Consider the following 20,168-nt stretch of genomic DNA (forward strand, 5'->3'; position numbering starts at 1 on the left):
GGGCGGGGAGAGGGGCGGGGCCCGCGCCTTCGAATTCTCCCTCCCGTGACGTCACAATAGCGGCGGCCCGCCCGCGCCGCGCCGATTGGCCCCGCCTCCGCGCCGCGAGGCTTGGCCCCGCCCACCGCGCGCCTCGGCCCCGCCTCCGCGCCGCGCTCGCCGCCCATTGGCCACCGCCGGACGGGAGGGGGCGGGTCTCCGGAAGCGCGCGCGGCGGCGCCCGGTGGCCGCTTCCGGCAACGGCAGCATGGCGGCGGTGCCGCCCGACTCCTGGCAGCCGCCCACCGTCACCATGGAGACCACGTAAGGGGCGGGGCCGCCTGGCGCGGGCACCGCCGGCACCGGGACCCCTCCCCCGGGAACCCCCCGGCACCGGGACCCCCCCGCGTCCCCCTCCCGGTACCGGCACCCCCCGCTCCCCGCCCCCCCCGGTTCCGGAGCCTCCCCGTGTTCCCCCCCCCCCGGTACCGGGACCTCCCCGGTCCCTCCCCGCGGCCCCTCGGTCCCTTTGCGTGCTCTTCCCGCCCCCCCCCGGTACCGGATCGTCCCCGGTGCCCCCCCGGTCCCGCCATCCCTCCACCTCCCCCGGTCCCGGGCCCCCCTCGGTGCCCCCCGGTGCTCCCCGCGTTGTCCCCCGGGGCCGCTCAGCCCCCGGTGCTGGTCCCGGTCCCAGTCCCGGTGGCGGTGACGGTCCCGTCCCGGCGCAGGATGGGGACCCTGGTGCTGGAGCTGTACTGGCGCCACGCGCCGCGCACCTGCAAGAACTTCGCCGAGCTGTGCCGCCGCGGGTACTACAACGGCACCCGCTTCCACCGCGTCATCAGGGACTTCATGGTGCAGGGCGGGGACCCCACCGGCACCGGTGAGTGCGGCCGGGACCCCCCGGCTGCGGGACGGGGACACGGGGACCCCCCCGGGGCCATGCTGGGGACAGCCCCCGGCCCTGTTACAGGGACACCGGGAGCCCCCAGCTGTGGGATGGGGACACTGGGACCCTCCCCAAGCCCAGTGGGACACCAGAGACCCCCCCCCAGCCTCATGGTGGGAATACTGGGACCCCCCCAGCCCCATGATGGGGACATGAGGGATCCCGCAGCCCTGTGACATGAGGGGACACTGATGCCCCCCAGCCCCATGACAGGGACACTGGGACCCCTCCAGCTCCCCAGTGGGACACCGGAGCTACCCCTCAACCTCATGGTGGGAATACTGGGACCCCCCCCCCAAGCGCATGGTTGGGACACCAGGACCCCTCCAGTCCTATGACAGGGACACCGGGACACCCCCAGCCCCATGATGAGGACACCAAGAACCCCCCCCAAACCTATGACTGGGACACTGACACCCCCCCCAGCCCCATGGTGGGGACATTGGGAGCCCCCCATCCACATCAGGGGACACTGCCCCTCCCCAGCCCCATGATGGGGACACTGAGACCCCTGTGTCCTGGGGGGGGCTCTGACCACCGTGCCCGCAGGCCGTGGCGGGGCCTCCATCTACGGCAAGCAGTTTGAGGACGAGCTGCACCCCGAGCTGAAATTCACCGGTGAGTGCTCCCCCACCCCCTTTCACCAAACCCGCCCCCAAAAAATATAGGAAAAAAATACTAATAACGGGGCTTTTCGGGGTGCGTCCCGCAGGCGCCGGCATCCTGGCCATGGCCAACGCGGGGCCGGACACCAACGGCAGCCAGTTCTTCCTGACGCTGGCGCCCGCGCAGTGGCTGGACGGCAAGCACACCATCTTCGGCCGCGTCTGCCAGGGCATCGGCGTCCTCAACCGCGTGGGCATGGTGGAGACGAGCGCGCAGGACCGGCCCCTGGACGACGTCAAGGTGCTGCGCGCCGTGCCCGCGGGCTGACGCGGGCAATAAAGGCGTGGAACGGCCCCGGCGTGCGGCACTGACACGGGGCTGGCAGCGGGGGACAGCGCTATGGGGCCGGGGGGGTCGCCTGCAGGACGTGGAGCTGGCACCTGGAGGGATGCTGATGGGGGAGGTCACCTGCGGGACGCCCGTGGGGTGTGGAGGTGTCACCCACATTGATGACATCTGGGAGGGTGTCACCCACAGCACACGGAGCTGGCACCCAGGGGGACACTGATGGGGGGGTGACCTGCAGGACACCCATGGGGGACACTGACTGCGGGGGGCACCCATGGGGTGTGAGCCACCCTTGGGGAATGCTGATGTCACCTCGGGGAGTTGTCACCCATGGGGGACTCTGATGTCATCAGGGGGGTGTCGCCTACAGGACAGGGAGCTGCCACCGTGGGGGACACTAATGGGGGGGTCACCTACAGGACACCCATGGGGGACACCAATTGGAGGGGGTCACCCATGGGGTGTGGAGGTGTCACCCTTGGGGGACACTGATGTCATCTGGGAGGGTGTCACCTACAGGACATGGAGCTGGCACCCATGGGGGGGACACTGTTGTCATCTGGGGGGGGTGTCACCCACAGGACACAAAGGTGTCACCCTTGGGGGACTCTGATGTCATCCGGGGGGTGTCACCTACAGGACATGGAGCTGGCACGCGGGGGCACACTGATATGGGGGGGGGAGTCATGGGGGGGGAGTCACATGTGGGGGGACACTGATGTCATCTGGGGGGTGTCACCTGCAGGTCATGGAGGTATCACGCATGGGGGGACACTGATGATGGGGGAGTCACCCACAGGGTATGGAGGTGCCACCTGTGGGTGCAGAGATGTCACCCGTAAGGGGACACAGATAGCACGCATGGGGACGTGGAGGTGCCACCTGAGGGCACAGAGGTGTCACCCATGGGCTGTGGAGTTGTCACCTCTGTGGGCATGGAGCTGTCACCCACACACACTGGTGCCACCCATGTGCGTGGAGGTGTCACCCACAGGGACACACCGGTGTCACCCATGGGGCATGGAGGTGTCACCCACGGGCACAGAGATGCCACACGTGGATACACAGAGATGTCACCCATAAGGACAAGGGGATGTCACCCATGGGTCCAGTACAGCTGACCAGTGCGCCCAGTACACCCCCACCATGGGGACTGGGGGGATACTCTGAGCACCGCAGGGCACTGGAGCACAGGGGAACTGGGCACACTGGGAGGCACTGGGAGGCAGCAGGGCATGGGGGGACGCTGGGGACATAGGGACACTGGGGGACATTGGACATGCATGCAGGTGGTGGGACTGGGGGGCACTGGGAGCAGCACTGGGCCATACTGGGGATGCAGTAGAGTGGCACTGGGAGATAGTGGGGACACAATGAGGCAGCACTGGGAGGTTCTGTGTGCATGGCACTTTGGCACTGGGAGCACTGGGCTGTACTGGGGACACAGCAGGACTGATCCCTGGGAGCACTGGGAGATACTGGGGGCACAGCAGGGTACCACATGGAGCACTGGGCCATACTGGGCGCACAGTGGGGTTGCACTGAGATACTGGGGGTGCAGCAGAGCAGCACTGGGAGCACTGGGCCATACTGGGGATGCAGGACTGTGGGACTGGCAGCACTGAGAGATACTGGGGGCACAGCAGAGTACCACTGCGAGCAATGGAATGCACTGGGGACACAGTGGGGTGGCACTGGGAGGTACTGGGGACGCAGCAGAGCGGCACTGGAAGCACTGGGAGACACTGGAAGCACAGTGGGGCACCACTGAGAGACACCGGGGGCATAGTGGGGTGGCACTGGGGGGTACCAGGGGCGCAGCAGAGCGGCACTGGGAGCACTGGGCCATACTGGGAGCACAGCGGGGGGGGGCACCGGGAGCCCCGCGCGATGCCGGGGGCGGCGCGGGGGCCGTACCGGGGGCCGTACCGGGGCCGTACCGGGGCGGTCTCGCAGGAGGCTCCGGGGGCAGCCCCGGGGGCGGCGGCGCTGCGGCAGCGCGCGGTACCGGGAGCCCCGAGCCGCACCGGGGCAGCCCCGGGAGCAGCGCGGCGGCGGCGGCGGCCCCGGGCGGGGCGGAGCCGGGGCATGGCGGGCCTGGGAGCGCTGGAACCGGGCACCGGCACCGGCACCGTCCCGGCCACCAAGGTGGAGCTCACCGTGTCCTGCAGGTGGGGGAGCGGCACCGGGCGCGGGGCACCGGGGGGAGCGGGAGGCGGCTGGTGCTGTGCGGCGCTGGGATGCGCTGGGAGGCACTGGGAGGCACTGGGGAGCGGGGGGGTCAGGGGGTGAACGGTACCGGGGGGACCTGGGGGCGAGGGGGGGGAATGGGAGAGTCGGGGAGGATGCGGGAGGGGGACACTGGGAGTACTGGGAGGCACTGGGGAGCCGGGGGGAGCACAGCGGGTGTACAGTGCTGGGGGAACCCAGTGGTTGTGGGGTACTGGGAGGCACTGGGGGGCACTGGGAGAGCAGATGGCGCTGGGAAGCGCAGGGCACAGTGGGAGGCACAGGGGAGTTATTGGGGGGTACTGGGGGGCACTGGGAGAGCAGAGATGGCTGGGAAGCACGGAGCACTGGGGAGCACTGGGGGGCACTGGGAAAGCAGATGGTGCTGGGAAGCACAGGGCACGGCAGGAGGCACCGGGAGGCACGGGGGTTATTGGGAGACGGGGGGGGGGGCACTGGGAGGCACTGGGGGCACTGGGAGGCAAAGGGGTGCAGGGCACTGGGAGAACTGGAGGGGCAGGGAGTGGGGGCTCTGGGGGTGTGCAGGATGGGGGGGCCGTTCCACCCTGTCTCCCTGAGCCTCCTCCTCTCCATCCTGCCCCCCTCTGGGGGGGGCTCCCCGCACAGCCCCCCCCCCGTGTCCCCCCCGTGCCCGGTGCCTGCTGGGGCTCGCTGCCACCTGTCACCCATCGCCTTGCACCCTGGGACGCCCGGGCCCCCCCGCGCTGGCACTGTGCTCGCTGCCCGGGGGGGCCTCACCACCCCCCTCCCTGCCTCAGGTCCCCCCCAGACCCCAGCCCTGAGCGAGGGCTGAGCCCCGCTGCGCTTTGGGACCCCCTGGGGACCCCCGCACCCCTTCACGAGGGCTGGGGGCGCGGGGTCGGGGTTCCCGGGTGGGTCCCCGGTGCGGTGCTGGGTGCCCCCCCCCGGCCGTGCTGCCCGCGGCCGCTCCGACCTATTTTCCTCCCACTCCATCGGGGACTGGAGAAACTCCCCGAGCCGCTGCTCCATGCCGCAGCTCGGGCGTGCGCACCCCGGCACGTGGGTGTGCACCGACACGCGGGGGTACACCCTGACACACGGGTGTGCGCCCTGCCACGTGGCTGTGTGCGCCCTGACGGGTGGGTGTGCGCACCCTGGCACGAGGCTGTGCACCCCGACACACGGCCAGGTGCTCCCCGACGTGTGTGTGTGTGTGTGTATGTGCGCACCAACACACGGCTGTGCACACCCCGGCACACGGCCGTGCGCACCGACGCACGGACACCCCCAGCCCCCCCGTGCCGCAGTTCCCCACTGGCCCGGCCTCTCCCCGCAGGCAGCTCCTGGACAAGGACACCTTCTCCAAGTCCGACCCGCGTGAGTGGGGCTGGGGCCGGGGGTCCTGGGGGATCCCGGGGGGTCCCGGGGGGCCGGGGCCTTGCTGAGCGCTGCCGCCTCTGCCCCCAGTCTGCGTCCTCTACACCCAGGGCCTGGACACCAAGCAGTGGCGGGAGGTGAGAGCCCGGCCCTGCCCCGCTGCGCGGCCAATCGGCACGTCGGGGTGCTGCCCAGATGGCCAATCAGCATGCTGGGGTGCTGACAAACTGGCCAATCAGCATGTCGGGGTGCTACTGAACCAACTAATCAGCACGTCGGGGGGCTGCCAAATCAACCAATTGGCATGTTGAGGTGTTGCTGAACCAACCAATTGGCATGTCGGGGTGCTGCCCAGCTGGCCAATCAGCATGTTGGGGTGCCAGCCAATCAGCATGCTGGGGTGCTGCCCAACCAACCAATCCGCATGTCGGGGTGTCAGCTCACTGGTCAATCAGCATGTTGGGGTGCTGGGCAGGCAGCCAATCAGGATGTTGGGGTGCCGGGCAGGCGGCCAATCAGCGTGCTGGGGTGCTGGGCAGGCGGCCAACCAGCGCTGCCAGCCCCGGGGAGGGGGTGCTCCACAGCCCCTGCTCCCGCCCCGCCGCCGCATGCCCTGTAATTAGCGTCTGGTTAATTGAGGGGCTCCGGGCCGTAATGAGCGGGTGGGCCGGGCGGCGCAGCCCCGCGCTGACGCACAAAGGGGCACCTGGCCCCCCCCGGCCCCCCCGGCCCACCTGGCCCCACGCCCCCGGCGCTGCCCCCAGTTTGGCCGCACCGAGGTCATCGACAACTCGCTGAACCCCGACTTCGTGCGCAAGTTCGTGCTCGACTACTTCTTCGAGGAGAAGCAGAACCTGCGCTTCGACCTGTGAGTGCCACGGCCCCGGGCACTGTGCTGTGCTGCCATGGCTGAGCCCGGCGGGTGCTGGGGGCTGCTCCCATCCAGTCCCATCCCCATCCCCGTTCCCCATCCCCACACCTCCTGTCCCACTCCCACTCCCATCCCTCTCCCATCTCAATCCCTATTTGCATCCCGTCCCCATCCCCGTCCCCATCCCTGTCCCCATCCCATCCCCATCCCACTGCCACTCTCCATCCATCCCACAGGTACGATGTGGACTCCAAAAGCCCCGACCTGTCCAAGCATGTGAGTATGGTACCAGCCCCGTGGGGCTGCAGGGTACGGGGACAGGGACGATGGGATGGGATGGGATGGAGATGGGATGGGGACGGGGACAGGGCTGGGGACGCCGTGCTGACCCCACACTCCCTCAGGACTTCCTGGGCCAGGCCTTCTGCACCCTCGGTGAGATCGTGGGCTCGGCCGGCAGCCGCCTGGAGAAGCCGCTGACGTGAGCAGGGCTGGGGGGTGCGGGGGGAGGGTGTGCGGGTTGGAGCGGGCTGGGTGCCCGGCGTCCCGCGGGTGACAGTGACGGTGGTGGCGCCCGGGTCCTTATCTTGCGCCCCGGCGGTGTCTGGGATGGAGAGCAGAGCCCGGTGCAGATAGCACGGCTCCGGGCTGCTCCCCCCCCAGGATGAGTGTCCCCCCCCTGCTCCCAGCCCTGCCTCAGTTTCCCCGTGGGGTCTGGCTGGGGGCTGTCCCCCCCCCCCCCCGTCACCCCGCTGCGTGTCCCCGCAGGATGGGGACGGTCACAGCACAATCCCGCGGCAAGAAGCCGGCTCCAGCCCTCTCCAACGGGTGAGCATTGGGGTGCCCCCCACCGGATCCCCAGACACACGGGTCACTGCACCCCCCCCTCATCAGGGACACCCGTGTCACCGTGTGCCCCCCTCACCACCGGTCCCACAGGGGCATCCCCGGGAAGAAGTGCGGCACCATCATCCTCCTCGCCGAGGAGCTGGGCAACTGCAGGGTGAGCGGCCCCGGGGGTGGGGGGGGGGCAGTTTGGGGACCCCCCTTTTTTGCCACTTGGGTGAGTGGGGGGGGGGGAAGAGCCCCACGTCCATGCCTGGGGCCTTCCTCCACTCTGCTGTGGGGTGAAGATGGGGGCCGGAGCCCCCCCCCCCCCAGCTGCTCCCGTCGGGACCCTGAGGTCCGTGGGGCGGTTCCGTGGCGGTGACACCCCCTCGCCCCAGGACGTGGCCACGCTGCAGTTCTGCGCCAACAAGCTGGACAAGAAGGATTTCTTCGGCAAGTCAGACCCCTTCATGGTCTTCTACCGGAGCAATGAGGACGGGACGTGAGCAGCCCCAAAACGCGGCCACTGGGGGGGGGGGGAAACACAACAGGACGTGGCCCTGCTGCCACTCGGGGGGGGGTCACGGCCCTGAGGCTGGCACAGGACCCCCCGTGTGTCCCAGTGGGGTGGGGGTGGCTCTGGGAGGGGGTCTCCAAGAGCCACCCCTGGGTGATGGGTGGGGGGTCAGCCATTGGGGGGTGACCACCCTGTTCCCCACCCCCCGTCCCCGCAGCTTCACCATCTGCCACAAGACAGAGGTGGTGAGGAACACGCTGAACCCGGTCTGGCCGGCCTTCGCCATCCCCGTGCGCGCCCTCTGCAACGGCGACTACGACCGGTGAGCGCCGGGGCCTCGGCACCACGGGGCCGCCCTGCGCCTGCCCCCCCCCTCCTCCCGCCTCGGGCTCCCCATCTGAGCAATGGGTCTGCGCCCCGGCACGGCCCCCCCGCCTCAGCCCCGGTGCCGGCTCCCGGTGAGCGGTGGCTCGGCGTCGCGCTGCCGCCGCCGGCTTGGCCCCGTGTCGGACGTTGCTGTGGCAACGGCGGATAAAAATATCCCACCGAAAACGGCCGAGGAGGAGGAGGAGGAGGAGGAAGGAGAAAAGGCCCATGGAGGCGTCAAAACAAACTCTCCGGGAGCGGGCGCTGGGGCTGCCCCTGCTGTGCCCGCTGACACCCCCGGCACGGGGCAGGGTGAGCGCGGGGCGAGTCTGCAGGTGCCACCCGCGACCCCCCCGCTCCTTGCAGGGCCATCAAGGTGGAGGTGTACGACTGGGACCGTGACGGCAGGTGAGCCGGGGGGGCCCCGGGGCCACCCGCCACGTCCCCGCACCCCGGGTGACGCTGCCCCCCCGCCCCGCAGCCACGACTTCATCGGCGAGTTCACCACCAGCTACCGGGAGCTGGCGCGGGGGCAGAGCCAGTTCAACGTCTACGAGGTGAGGAGGGGGACAGGGCGCGGGGATGGGTGCTGTGGCAGCGGGGTGCCCCCACCGCACCCATGGGTGCTGCAGTCCCCGTGCTGCACCCCTGGGTGTCACAGCCCTGGGGAGCCCCTGCTGCACCCTGGTGCCGCAGCTCCTGGTCGATTTGGGGCCGGCCCCCCCAGCCCAGCAGTGCCCCCCCAGCCTCCCCTCTCCCAGGTGGTGAACCCGCGGAAGAAGATGAAGAAGAAGAAGTACCTCAACTCGGGGACGGTGAGGGCCGGGCAGGCGGGCGCAGGGTGCCGCTGCCGTTGTGCTCAGCCCGCTGTCCCTGGCAGGTGACGCTGCTGTCCTTCGCTGTGGAGTCCGACCACACCTTCCTGGACTACATCAGGGGCGGGTGAGCCTCAGCAGCCCCCCATGAAATGGGCCCAGCTGGCAGCGGCGTCCCCAGAACCCAGTGGGGCGCTCAGAGTGGGTCCCTCTGGTCCCTCATGAAACCTCGGTGCTGAGAGACGGTGCTCTGAACGGGGTGGGGGCACGGCCGGTCCTTGGGCCTCCCGCCAGCTCCTCAGAGCCGCTTTCCCCTTCCCAGGACCCAAATCAACTTCACGGTGGCCATCGACTTCACCGCGTCCAACGGTGAGCGGAGCCGCAGGCTACAGCCCGGGGGCTCGTTACGGTGACACATTTGGGCCGGGGGGCACAGGACAGGGGCTGATCCCCCCCGGTGCAGGCAACCCCTCGCAGTCCACCTCGCTGCACTACCTGAGCCCCTACCAGCTCAACGCCTACACCATGGCGCTCAAGGCCGTGGGCGAGATCATCCAGGACTACGACAGTGACAAGATGTTCCCGGCGCTCGGCTTCGGCGCCAAGATCCCTCCGGACGGGCGCGTGTCCCACGAGTTCCCGCTGGTGAGGCTGAGCCCCTGGGCGCCGTGGGGGGGGGAGGCAGCGGCGGCCCCGTCACCTGGCGCCGTGCCCACAGAACGGCGACGCGGCCAACCCCTCGTGCAGCGGCATCGAGGGCATCCTGGAGGCCTATCACCGGAGCCTGCGCAGCGTCCAGCTCTATGGCCCCACCAACTTCGCCCCCGTGGTCAACCACGTGGCCCGGTAAGGAGGGGGACGTTGCTGCCCCGAGTCCCCCCCGGTGGCGGGGGTTGTGCCCGGCCCCCCTGCCCCACGCTCACCGGCTGTCCCGCAGCTCGGCCGCGGCGGTGCCCGATGGCTCCCAGTACTTCGTGCTCCTCATCATCACCGACGGCGTCATCTCGGACATGGCGCAGACCAAGGAGGCCATCGTCAACGTGAGTGCTGCGCCGCGGGGCTGGGGGGTGCGGTGCTCGGCTGGGTGCATGGGGAGCCCCAAAATGCTGGGGAGCAGTGTGTGGCTGGGTGCATGGGGGTGCCCCAAAGCATTAGGGTGCAGCATGAGGCTGGGTGCACGGGCTTGCTGCAAGGTGCAATGACCTACAGGGGACACGGGGTGTCCCAAGGCACCAGGGTGCACTCCCCCCAAGGGACACCCATGGGTGCAGTGATCGTCCGGGCACAGGGGGTGCTCTGAGCTGGGGTGCTCCAACCAGACAGATGCTGGGGTTTGGGGGGCAGAATGCTGGTGCACAAGAAGGGGCAGGGGGGGAACATGCAATAACCTAATAAATGAACTTTTTCTGTCCTCTGCCCCCCCCCCTCCCACACACCAGGCAGGAGGTTGGGTCCACGCTTCCCAGCAATTCGGCTGCTGGCCAGAGCAGGAGGGCGAGAAGCTTTTGTGCTTCTTGCTTGCTGCTTTTTAATATTTCGTGGCAGAGCCGCAGTGTGGGGGTGGCTGGGGGCAGCTCAGTGCCATCACCTGCACAGGGGCTTGTTGTGGGCCCTTGGTCCCTGCCCTCCAGCTGCCAGCACCGTGCCGGCCAGGCTGGGGGATGTGGCACTGGCCTGGCAGCAGGCACAGGGGGCTCACAGGGCTCCGGCTGCCGTGGTTGTGCTGAGTTTGGGGCTGGAGGCTTGGGGTCCCAGAAGGATGAGGGGCTCCTGTCCCTGGTGCTTTGGTTGGGGGGGGCCAGGGCAGGGATGTGCACGGGGCCCGAGGCAGGGTGCAGGGCGCAGGGGCGAGCACTGGATGCGCTCTGTGCCTCCGAGGTGGGATGCACAGCGCGGCACCCCCGCGGGATGCGCGTCACAGCACCCACAGGGGATGCACAGAACAGCACCCACGCGGGATGCACAGAATGGCACCCACGCGGGCTGCACGTCACTGCAACCACGCGGGAGGCACAGAACGGCACCCACGCGGGATGCACATCGCAGACCCGGGGCAGGCTGCACATCACGGCACCCACACGGGGTGCACAGCATGGCACCCACACGGCACCCACACCGCAGCACCGGGGCGCGATGCATGGTGCCGGGTGCGGGATGCCCGTGGTGGCACCGAGCGCAGGTGTTGGCAGTGCCGGGAGCAGCGGGCACACAGACAAAGCGCCGCGAGCTTCCGCGCTCCCACGCCAAGCAGCAGCAGCACTCGGTGCCTGGGGGGGGGACACATGATGGGGAGCGATGTGGGGGCCCCACGGCTGTCACACGCCACTGCCTGCTGCCACCCACATGGTCACTGCGGGCAAACACCCGGCACCCCGGGGACCGCGGGGTGCTGCTGGTGACACGGGGGGGGGGTGCAGCAGCACGCAATAAATCTTGTGCCTTTCCCCCCACACTCCGGGCCTGGCAGGCGGCCAAGCTCCCGATGTCCATCATCATCGTGGGGGTCGGACAGGCCGAGTTTGATGGTAAGGCTGTGCTGCGGGGCCTGCGGGGGGGCTGAACGGGGGGGCTGCAGCTGCCTTTGGCCACCAGGGAAATCCGAGTTTAATTTTCTCCGGCTCAGCGTGGCGCGCCGCAGCCCACAGCCGGTGATTATGAGCTGCGGCGCTCGTTATGGCTGGGTTCGCCTCCCTCGGGGGGGGGGGGGGGAGTGGGGGGGCATGCCAAAAGCTCAATTAAAGCTCTCCGAGGAGATGATGCTGACGAACCGGCCCTGCCTGTGTGCCGTGTCAGCAGGCAATTGCCCCGGTGCCGCTGTGGGGGGGGGGGGGGGTCCGGTGCTGCTCACCCCCCCCCCCGTGTGTCCCCTGCAGCCATGGTGGAGCTGGACGGGGACGACATCCGCATCTCCTCCCGCGGGAAGGTGGCCGAGCGCGACATCGTGCAGGTAGCCCGGCACGGCACAGCGCGACCCCCCCAGCGTCCCCCACCGGTCCCTGCTCTCCTGGGGGCCACTGGCCGGTCCCAGTATTGGGGGGGGGGTTATGGGGTGATGGGTGCATGGGGATGGGAGGGGTGCCGTGGGACATGGGGGTGGCACTTGGGTTTGGGGGGGCACAGCAGAATGCGGGGTGGGCTTTGGGGATGCACTGGGGCATGAGGGCGAGGCAGAGGATGGGGAGCTGGGGGGGGGGACGCTGGGACATGGGGACGTGCGGGGGACACTCTGGGACACCACAGTGCCCCGGGACATGGGGGCACACAGGGGCAATGGGGACACACGGCGGCCTGGGGGTGCTGGGGGAGGTAGGGATGCACTGGGCCATGGGGGTGCTCCAGGGCCTGGGGGGGTGCCATGGGGCCATGCCTGATGCCCTCCCCCCCTTCTCCCCCCCCCAGTTTGTTCCTTTCCGTGACTACATCGACCGCACGGGGAACCAGGTGCTGAGCATGGCGCGCCTGGCCAAGGACGTGCTGGCCGAGATCCCCGACCAGTTCATCTCCTACATGAAGGCGCGCGGCATCAAGCCCCAGCCCGCGCCCCCCAGCCCCGACCCCCCCGGACCCCCGCCGGCCCCCCCCCAGCCCTGACGGCTCCCGGCCCCGCTGTGTCCCCAAGGACCCCGCTCCAGCCCCGGTGACGGGTGGGGACGTGGGGACGTGGCCGGAGCCCCCCCCGTCCTCAGCTGAGGGATAAATCACTGCCAGGCACCCCCAGCCCCTCCCTGCCCCACAGAAACTGGATTTGGGGGGGGATTGGCCACATCCTGCACCCCCTCCTCCCCTACCAGGACCCTGACCCCTGAGACCTGGGGGGGGAAGGAAGGAGGATCCCCCCACTGCTCACAGGGAGCCTTTGGGGCACCCCCTTTGTCCCCCCCCATGCCCAGAGCCCACCTGTGTCATCCCCCCTGACCCCAGGTCACCCACCCTTTGTCCCTGTAGTGAGGGCCGGGGGGGTCCCTACATCTCCCCCCCCCCCATCATTTTTCTACGTGCATGGACGTGTTGTGTGCCTGTGCGCTGGGTCGTGGTGCATTGCCTTAAACTGCAATAAATTTCGGTCTTTTTAATCCGCTGACAGCAGCCCCCACCCCTGCCAGCAAGAGCTGTCCCCCCCCCGCTGTGCCCCCCCCCCCCAACAGAGATCAGGTCACACACGGTCCGTTTTGGCTTTATTTCTAATAACCCAAATATTGCAAATATACAGAAAAATGCCAGTACAAAGTTATTACACATCCAGGTTTATTTACAGGGCTCTACACAGGCCTCGCCCCCCCCCCTCCCACAACCCCTCCCTGCGGCCAGGGGCTGGGGGGGGTGGGGGGCTATGGCTTCTCGGGGGGGGGCACACGCTGCCCCCGTCGCGGCGCTGCTGAAGCACATGCAAGCGGCGTGGCTGTGCCCCCCCACCCTGCACCCCGGCCGGGGGGGGGCACGGAGAGCCCCAGGACCCCTGGGGGGGCATTTCCAGTGTAAGGAGACTGTGACAGTGCTGGGACCAAAACCTGGCGGGGTAAAAGCTGGGGGGGGGGGGAGCAAGGACCGAGCCCCCCCTCGGCCCCTTGTTAAAAGAGCTTCAAGCCTGAATTCATTATTGCTGCGTTTCCCTCGGCCAAGGGCAGCCTGGGGGGGGCCAGGCTGGGATGTGCCCCCCCCCGGCAGCGGGGGCAGCCCGGGGATATTGCTTTGGAGGGGGGGGGCAGCCCCTGGCCCCAGCTCCCTGCCCGTGCCCTCCTGCACTGCTGCACGGCGCAGCCTGAGGGGCCCGACAGCGGCTGGGGGGGGCTGCTCGGGGGGGGCACACCCCCAGGGGGTGCTGGCTGTAAGGGGGGCTGGGAGGGGGCTGGGGGGGGCTGCTCCCTGCTGGGGAATGGCTCGCAGGTGGAGGAGCCCCGGGTTGGGGGGCCTTGAAGAAGCTGATGGAAAAAGAGAGGGAAAAGGAAAACAAAACAAAACAAAACAAAAAAGCGCCCAGAAACCAAAACCACAAAAGCAAAACAAAAATAAAACAAAACAAAACAAAGACTCCCCACCAGCCAGAAACAAACCTTAAAGCAGCATTAACTCAACCCCCCCGTGTGCCCCCCAGCAGCGAAGCCCCCCGGGCCCTGCCCGCCGGGGGGGGCAGCTCGGCACCATCCCCGTCCCCGCCGCTACTCCAGCAGGTCCTGGGGGAGAAGGGCAGCGTCAGCCACGGACACCCCAATGGGAGGGGGGTCTCTGGGCGGGGGGGGAGACACACTCACCTCATCCGAGTCGTCGTGGTATCCCCCCTTGCGGGGGGGCGAGCTGGGATCTGTCCCCTCCGTCCCCTCAGCGCCGCTGGCCTCGGCGTGCTGCCGCAGCACGGAGTAGCGATGGACCAGGAACCTGGGGGGGGCACAGCACAGGGGGGCTGGGGGCAGCGCGTGGCCCCCCCAGGGATGGGAACACCCCCCTCAAGCATCGGGGTGGGGGGCAGCAGCAGCAAGAAGCGCCCCAGAGCACGAAGTAGACCTCCCCACCCCCCATAGGTGGGGACCCTGTCCCTGAGGGTGCCCCGCGGGCCGGGGGGGCTCACCTGCCCCCACAGACGTATTTCTTCACGAGCAGCACCCCGGCCACGGCGGTGACGAGCAGCACGGCCACCACGGCCAGGACGATGGGCACGGAGCTGGGGGACGCCGCCTGCGGGGGCAAGGACGGGGCTGGGTGGGGGGCACCAGGCCGGTGGCACCCATGGGTGGCGGCAGCCACGTCCGTGTGTCACCCACCAGCTGGCTGGGGCTCAGCAGGGTGCTGGTGCACTTCTTCTTCATGTCCTTCTCCTCCCGGCTGGGGCTCTCCCCCCCTGCGCACTTGTCCCCGGGGATCTTGCGGTACCTGGGGGGGGGCGACGCAGGATGAGCCCTGGGGACCCCCCTGCGCCTCGCAGCTGCTCTGGGGCCGGGGTTGGGGAAGGGACCGGGGCCGGGGCCGGGGCCGTACCCGCTGGTCCGCAGCAGCTCACGGCGGCCGTAGAGGCAGAACTCCAGGTCGTGGCCCTTCAGCTCCGGCTGCTCCACGCACACTGACTGGTTCTCAGGGCGGTAATACCCGAAATCGCTGCGGGCAGGGGGGAGCACAGCTCAGCACCACCCCCGCACCGCTGGCACCAGGTGGGCAGCACCGGGACACACAGGGGCAGGGAGGGGGCGCGACGCGGGGCCGGGGGCTACCAGAGGAAATCCTGCAGGGTGCAGGGGCAGACGGACGGCTGCGTGGTGACGGCGTAGTCGCGGCCGTTCTGGCACACCGAGGACTTGCGCAGGCGCCGGTACTGCTCCTTGTAGCCCAGTATGCAGCCGTCACTGGGGTCGCTGGGATCGCTGGAGTGCGCCAGCCAGATGGTGTAGTCCTTGTCCTCACCTGCCAGGAACAGGGCTCAGCACCCGTGGGTGGCACCGCTGCCACCACCCCAGGGCCTGCGGGTGTCCCCGTCCCCCCCGGCACTCACAGCTCCGGCTGAGCAGCTGGCTGAAGTCGATGGTGTAGGAGACCCACTTGCGGGACAAGAAGTTCCCCCGAAAGCCCCAGATGCTGACGTTCATGGAGCGGGCGCCAGGCTCAGACGCCAGCCCGGTGAAGAAAATGGGGTCCTTGGAGAAGGTGTACTTGTACCAGCACTGCCCCTCGTCCGTGGAAAACCTGGCACGCAGGGGACGCTTGGGGACCAGAGCCACCGCGGGGCGACCCGCAGCCACCGCCACCTCGCACCACCAGGACCCGCATCAGTGCCCAAACGTGGACCACCGCCCGCCCTGGAGGTGCTCCCCCAGCCCCCCGCGCCCCCGCAGCACGTACTCGATGACGTTGACGGGCTGGCTGGTGTGCTCGATGGCCACGATGAGGCCGCCCGAGTCGAGGATGGCGTAGTGGTGGGGCCCCTCCAGCATCCGCGCCCACGTGTAGCCCCCATCGTCCGAGATGTAGACGTCGGGGCTCATCACGGAGATGGCCCCCCCCACACTCCCTGCCAGACAGGGGCAGCGTGAGCGGGGTGTGGGGACCCTCACCCGCCCACCCCCATCCCCACTGGGTACCGTGGGCGATGATGATGCCGACGGCATTGGGCTCGGACAGCGGCACCATGGGCACGTTCAGCTTCTGGGAGATGCTGTAGGACGCGTGGATGTGGAGGCTGCACTGCAAGCGCAAGCACCGAGCCCGTCCAGGAGCTGCCAGGACAGGTCCTTCGCCTCGGGCAGCACCGGGACCCCTCCGGCCTGCTGGGGGATGCCCAGCACCCCCACGGTGCAACCCCAGCCCCCGGGCAGGGGCTGCAGGATCGGTCCCTGCCCTCCCGCATCCTCGTGCCCCCAAGCCCCCCAGCACCGCGCGTGGCCACCAGCCCTGCCCAGGGCAGAGCCCCCGCTCACACCAGGGATTTATGGCCGAAGCCCACCCACAGGGGACGGACACGGAGCCCGGGCACCGTGTGGGCACCAGCCCCTAGCTGGGGACAAGGGACAGAGCCACCTCCTCCTTGTTCCTCGCCGTGGAGTCGCAGGTGGTGTTTTTTGGCTTCCTCAGTGGCACCCACTCCCCGCCACGGTCAAAAGTGATCACGGACTGGATGGAGTTGTCTGGTGGGAGCAGGGGGAGATGGCAGGGCTGGGGGGACACCAAGCACGTCCCCACAGAGCCACCGCCAGCCCCCAGCTCCCCAATGCCCCCACCCCAGGGGGGTGTCACTGCCACATCCTCACCTTCGGAGAGGACGCTGGTGATGTAGATGCCCCGCAGCGAGGTGACGTTGGTGAAGTCAGTCTCCCCGCCGGTGGTGGTGTAGAGGTGCCGCTCCAGGGATTTGGAGTACACCACGCCCCGGTCGTCGGAGGTGTAGATGGTGCCGTAGCCCGTGTCTGGAGAGGGAACAGGGCAGAGGTAACGGGGGCTCCCCGGGCACTGACCCAGCTCCGTGCAGGAAGAGGAACCAAGGGCAAGGAGTAACTCCCGTGCCCCAGAGCGTGGCCACACTCCCCGCACACCACAAAGAGGAACAAGGTTTCTTGCACCCGCTGCCTGCTAATTAGCAACGTCTTAATGAGAAATTCCTTCCTCAAAGGCAAAGCCCTGCCCAGGCCGGCCAGTGGAGCTGGAGAGCCCCACACTTCGGAGCAGAGCTGGCTTTTAGTTCACGTTGCTGCTGCTGGGACACCCCCAGCCATCCGCAGATGGTCCCAGCTCTGTCCCTGTCCCTGTCCCTGCTCACCGCCCGGCTCGTCCACGTGCATGAAGACCAGGTCGTCGTTGGCGGCCAGGATGGAGTAGAACTGCTCGTGGCCGACTGAGGGCAGCTGCGCCATGCTCCAGGTCTCGCCCTGGTCCAGCGAGACGTGAATGCGCCTCGTGGTGCCCTGTGGAGCCAAAGCACCCTCAGCCCTGCTCCCCTCGCGTGGCAGCAGGGACAGAGGGGGCACGGAGGAACTGCTGGTGCCGACAGGCCACTGGTGCCCCAGGACGGGGGGGGATGGGACAGCCACCTTCTCTGTCATGACGGAGGCGAAAAGGAAGCGGCCGCCCAGCCCGAAGGAGTAGATCTTGGTGCCGATGACCTTGAAGGTTTTGCCGAAGTCAGAAGTTTTCTTCAGCTCCAGTAACCCAAGATCAGCTTCTTAAGAAGAAGGGACAGGGGGTTAATGATGCTGGGGCCCAGCGGCCCCCCAGGGGCTCTGTCACCCATCCCCGCAGCTGCCCCCGCGTCCCCGCAGCACCCCAGCTGGGAGCAGGCAGTACTCACTGCAGGAGTTGTTCAGGTAGGTGGTGAAGAAGATGGTGTTGTTCGCGCCCCTGGGAAAAGAGGGGGATGAGAGTGCTGGCGGGACGCAGCACACGGGGGTGCCACAGCACACGGCGGTGCCGCTGCATTTCCCGGCGCTGGGGGGTGCTGAGCGGCCGCTCACCACTTGGCCAGGCAGACGGCTTTGTGGATCTGCTCCCACTTCTCCCCGAAGTCCTTGGAGACCCAGAGGCCGTTCTGCAAGAGACACCCGGAGCTCACCACCAGCCCCGGCACCTGGCACCAGCCCCGCGCGGGCTCCGGTCCTTACGTCGGTGCTGAGGGCCAGCAGGCAGTCGGAGTTCTGCGGGTGGTAGGCGATCTGCACCAGCGGGTGGAAGGGCAGCTCCGTCTGCACGAAGTTCTTGGCGAAGTCGGACGAGCGGAAGATGCGGCCGCCATGGCTGCCGCCGGACACGTCGCCCGTCAGGATGACCTGGGGGGCACAAGGGGGGCTCAGCCCCAGGCCCGGGGACGCTCACCAGGAACGCCACCGAGAGCCTCCGCGGCCAGGGCACGGGGCTGCCAGGGGGCCCGCCTCACCGCCCCCTCCGCTCACCTTCCCCGAATTGTCGGGTCCGATGGCCATGCCGAACTCGGTGCGGATGAAGGTGTTGTTGATGAGGTGGGTGATGTCCTTGAAGGTCTTCCCATAGTCCTCACTGCAACGGGGAGCGTGGCCACGCCGTGAGCACCGCCAGGAGCCCTCAGGCAGGGGGGTCACCGTGCCACCACATGCAGCAACCCCAAAATATCTGGGGAGGGGTTTGGGGGGGGCTCACCTGCGGTAGAGCTTGGACTGGCCAAAGCTCATGATCACCAAGGGCACCTGGAACGTGGTCAGGACGAGGATGACCTGGCAGGGAGCAGCGGGCAGGGCTCAGCACTGACACCCCTGGCAGTCCCCCACCTGGGACACGGGGCCTGGCACCAGGTCCCACGGCCCCCCGTGGTGGGGGGCTGCCCACGGGTGCCAGCACCCCCAGACCTCTTGGGCGGCCCCCGGGGCTCTCGGCCCATCTTACCCCCGTGCTGTCGCCCACCCAGGACAGGGACACGGAGCCGCTGAGGTCGTCGAAGACGCACTGCGGGACGAGAAGGGAGAAGTGACCCTAAGTCAGCGTGGGGACCGAGGCCGCGGCACAGGGCTGGGGACGGGGGCCTGCAGCTGCCTCGGTGCCACTGGGCAGCCCCCAGCCCCAGCGCTGGGTCGGGCTGGGGACGCGGGGAGCGGGCGGCTTTGGGGACGTGGGGAGCAGGGAGCGGGCTGTGCCAGCGGCACGGGGAAGCCCGGCCCAGGAAGGGGAGGAAATGAGGCCAGCGCCGCCGTTGTCCCCATTGCCCAAGCCGCACCCGCGCCAGCCTGTGCCACCCTGTCCCCTCCCCGCGAGGCGGGGGGGGAAAGGGGGAAAAAAGGGGGAAGAAACGGAGCCGGGGCGCCGGGCAGCACGCAGCGCCCGGCCGGGGGACGCGGGTGGCTGAGCCGGGACCCCTGCCCCTGCCCGTGCCGGGGGCGGTTTGGCCGCGGTGGGGACAGCGGGGACACCCGGCACCGCCTGCGCACCACGTCCCAGCGCAGCCGGGTGCCAATTAGCGGCAATTAGCGGCAATTAGCGACCGGCCCGGCCGGCGGAACGGGCGCACCCTGCGGCGGGCGGTGGCGGGGACCCGGGGGTGACCGAGGCTGGTGGCACCGCCGGGCCCTGCACCGTGGGGACAGGGAGCTCCGTCCGTCCGTCTGTCCGCAAGCACAGCACAGCACAGGGCCTGTCCGTCCGTCTGTGTCCGTGGGTCCCGACCGTGCAGCACAGGGCCGCTGACCCGCCCCCGCCCCCAGCCCGTCCGTCCCGTCGCGTGTCCGCTCCGCCGCCTGCCCCGGTGTCCGTCTGTCCGCCCGGGGCACGTCCGTCAGTCGGCGCGGGGGGGGCAGGCTGCCCGTCTGTCCGTCCGTCCGCCCGCTGTCCGGGCGGGGGGGCTGCAGCCGAGCGTCCCCGTCCCGTCCCGTCCCCGTCCCGGTCCCGTGCCCCCCCGCCCGCCCGTCCCCCCCGCTCACCGGGTGCGTGTTGTTGCCCAGGGCGGCCGGGACGCCCCGCAGGCCGCCGCAGGCCTCGCCGCCCGCCGCCGCCGCCGCCACCTGCCCGGCACCGGGGCCCGGCCGCAGCCCCGCGGCCGCCGCCGCCGCCGCCAGCGCCAGCGCCAGCCCCAGCGCCGCCCCGCGCGGGCCCATGGCGACTCCGGCCGCCGCCGCCGCCCCGCGCCCGCAGCCGCCAAGCCCCGCCCCCGAGCCCGCCCCGCCCGGCCCCGTTGGCCGGCGCCGCGCCGCGCCCCGCCCCCGCGCCGCGCCCCCCCGGGCCGATTGGTCGGCGCGGCCGTCGCTCTCCGCCGCGGCCCGCCCCCCCCGCCGGACGGCGCTCGGGCGCCTCGCGATTCGCAGCCCCCCGCGTCAGTCAGCGCCCGCCTCCTCCCGCCACTGGCCAACTGCCGTAGCACGATGAGGG

General features: G+C 69.6%; 3 protein-coding genes across 5 annotated transcripts; 2 read left to right on the forward strand and 1 right to left on the reverse strand.

The window, feature by feature from the left end:
* The first annotated feature begins 169 nt into the window (after positions 1 to 169).
* On the forward strand, positions 170 to 1,887 carry PPIL1 (peptidylprolyl isomerase like 1). The gene is made up of 4 exons (XM_084497503.1): positions 170 to 303; positions 708 to 862; positions 1,478 to 1,546; positions 1,641 to 1,887. Exons 1-4 carry the CDS (start codon positions 248 to 250, stop codon positions 1,859 to 1,861), a joined length of 501 nt encoding a protein of 166 aa, XP_084353629.1. The 5' UTR covers positions 170 to 247; the 3' UTR covers positions 1,862 to 1,887.
* Positions 1,888 to 3,896: 2,009 nt separating this feature from the next.
* CPNE5 (copine 5) lies at positions 3,897 to 12,942 on the forward strand. Of its 2 annotated transcripts, none has more exons than XR_014685854.1 (21): positions 3,897 to 4,053; positions 5,430 to 5,470; positions 5,561 to 5,607; positions 6,235 to 6,338; positions 6,578 to 6,617; positions 6,746 to 6,822; positions 7,110 to 7,169; positions 7,281 to 7,344; positions 7,568 to 7,671; positions 7,904 to 8,008; positions 8,419 to 8,460; positions 8,534 to 8,609; positions 8,814 to 8,867; positions 8,933 to 8,994; positions 9,190 to 9,236; positions 9,331 to 9,512; positions 9,615 to 9,713; positions 9,805 to 9,907; positions 11,335 to 11,392; positions 11,741 to 11,814; positions 12,267 to 12,331. XR_014685854.1 is itself a non-coding variant. In XM_084498201.1 (21 exons), the coding sequence occupies exons 1-21, from the start codon at positions 3,971 to 3,973 to the stop codon at positions 12,456 to 12,458; spliced, it is 1,743 nt and encodes a 580-aa protein (XP_084354327.1). In that variant the 5' UTR covers positions 3,898 to 3,970; the 3' UTR covers positions 12,459 to 12,942. The 2 variants fall into 2 exon arrangements, 1 of the variants encoding a protein (XP_084354327.1); XM_084498201.1 differs by having other exon boundaries at positions 3,898 to 4,053; positions 9,586 to 9,713; positions 12,267 to 12,942.
* An 87-nt stretch (positions 12,943 to 13,029) lies between these two features.
* Positions 13,030 to 19,912, reverse strand: SORT1 (sortilin 1). 2 transcript variants are annotated; one of them, XM_084497699.1, is made up of 20 exons: positions 19,724 to 19,912; positions 18,696 to 18,755; positions 18,453 to 18,526; positions 18,230 to 18,332; positions 17,942 to 18,106; positions 17,795 to 17,868; positions 17,632 to 17,681; positions 17,375 to 17,502; positions 17,104 to 17,248; positions 16,598 to 16,753; positions 16,368 to 16,474; positions 15,932 to 16,034; positions 15,693 to 15,861; positions 15,346 to 15,536; positions 15,068 to 15,257; positions 14,838 to 14,954; positions 14,624 to 14,732; positions 14,431 to 14,537; positions 14,117 to 14,240; positions 13,030 to 14,038 (listed from the first exon to the last, which is right to left on the reverse strand). In XM_084497699.1, the coding sequence occupies exons 1-20, from the start codon at positions 19,895 to 19,897 to the stop codon at positions 14,024 to 14,026; spliced, it is 2,361 nt and encodes a 786-aa protein (XP_084353825.1). In that variant the 5' UTR covers positions 19,898 to 19,912; the 3' UTR covers positions 13,030 to 14,023. The 2 variants fall into 2 exon arrangements, with proteins under 2 accessions (XP_084353825.1, XP_084353824.1); XM_084497698.1 differs by having other exon boundaries at positions 17,375 to 17,505.
* Between the last annotated feature and the right edge of the window lie 256 nt (positions 19,913 to 20,168).

This window comes from Aythya ferina (genome assembly GCF_964211825.1).
Source record: "Aythya ferina genome assembly, chromosome: 25".
NCBI classification, from domain to species: domain Eukaryota; kingdom Metazoa; phylum Chordata; class Aves; order Anseriformes; family Anatidae; genus Aythya; species Aythya ferina.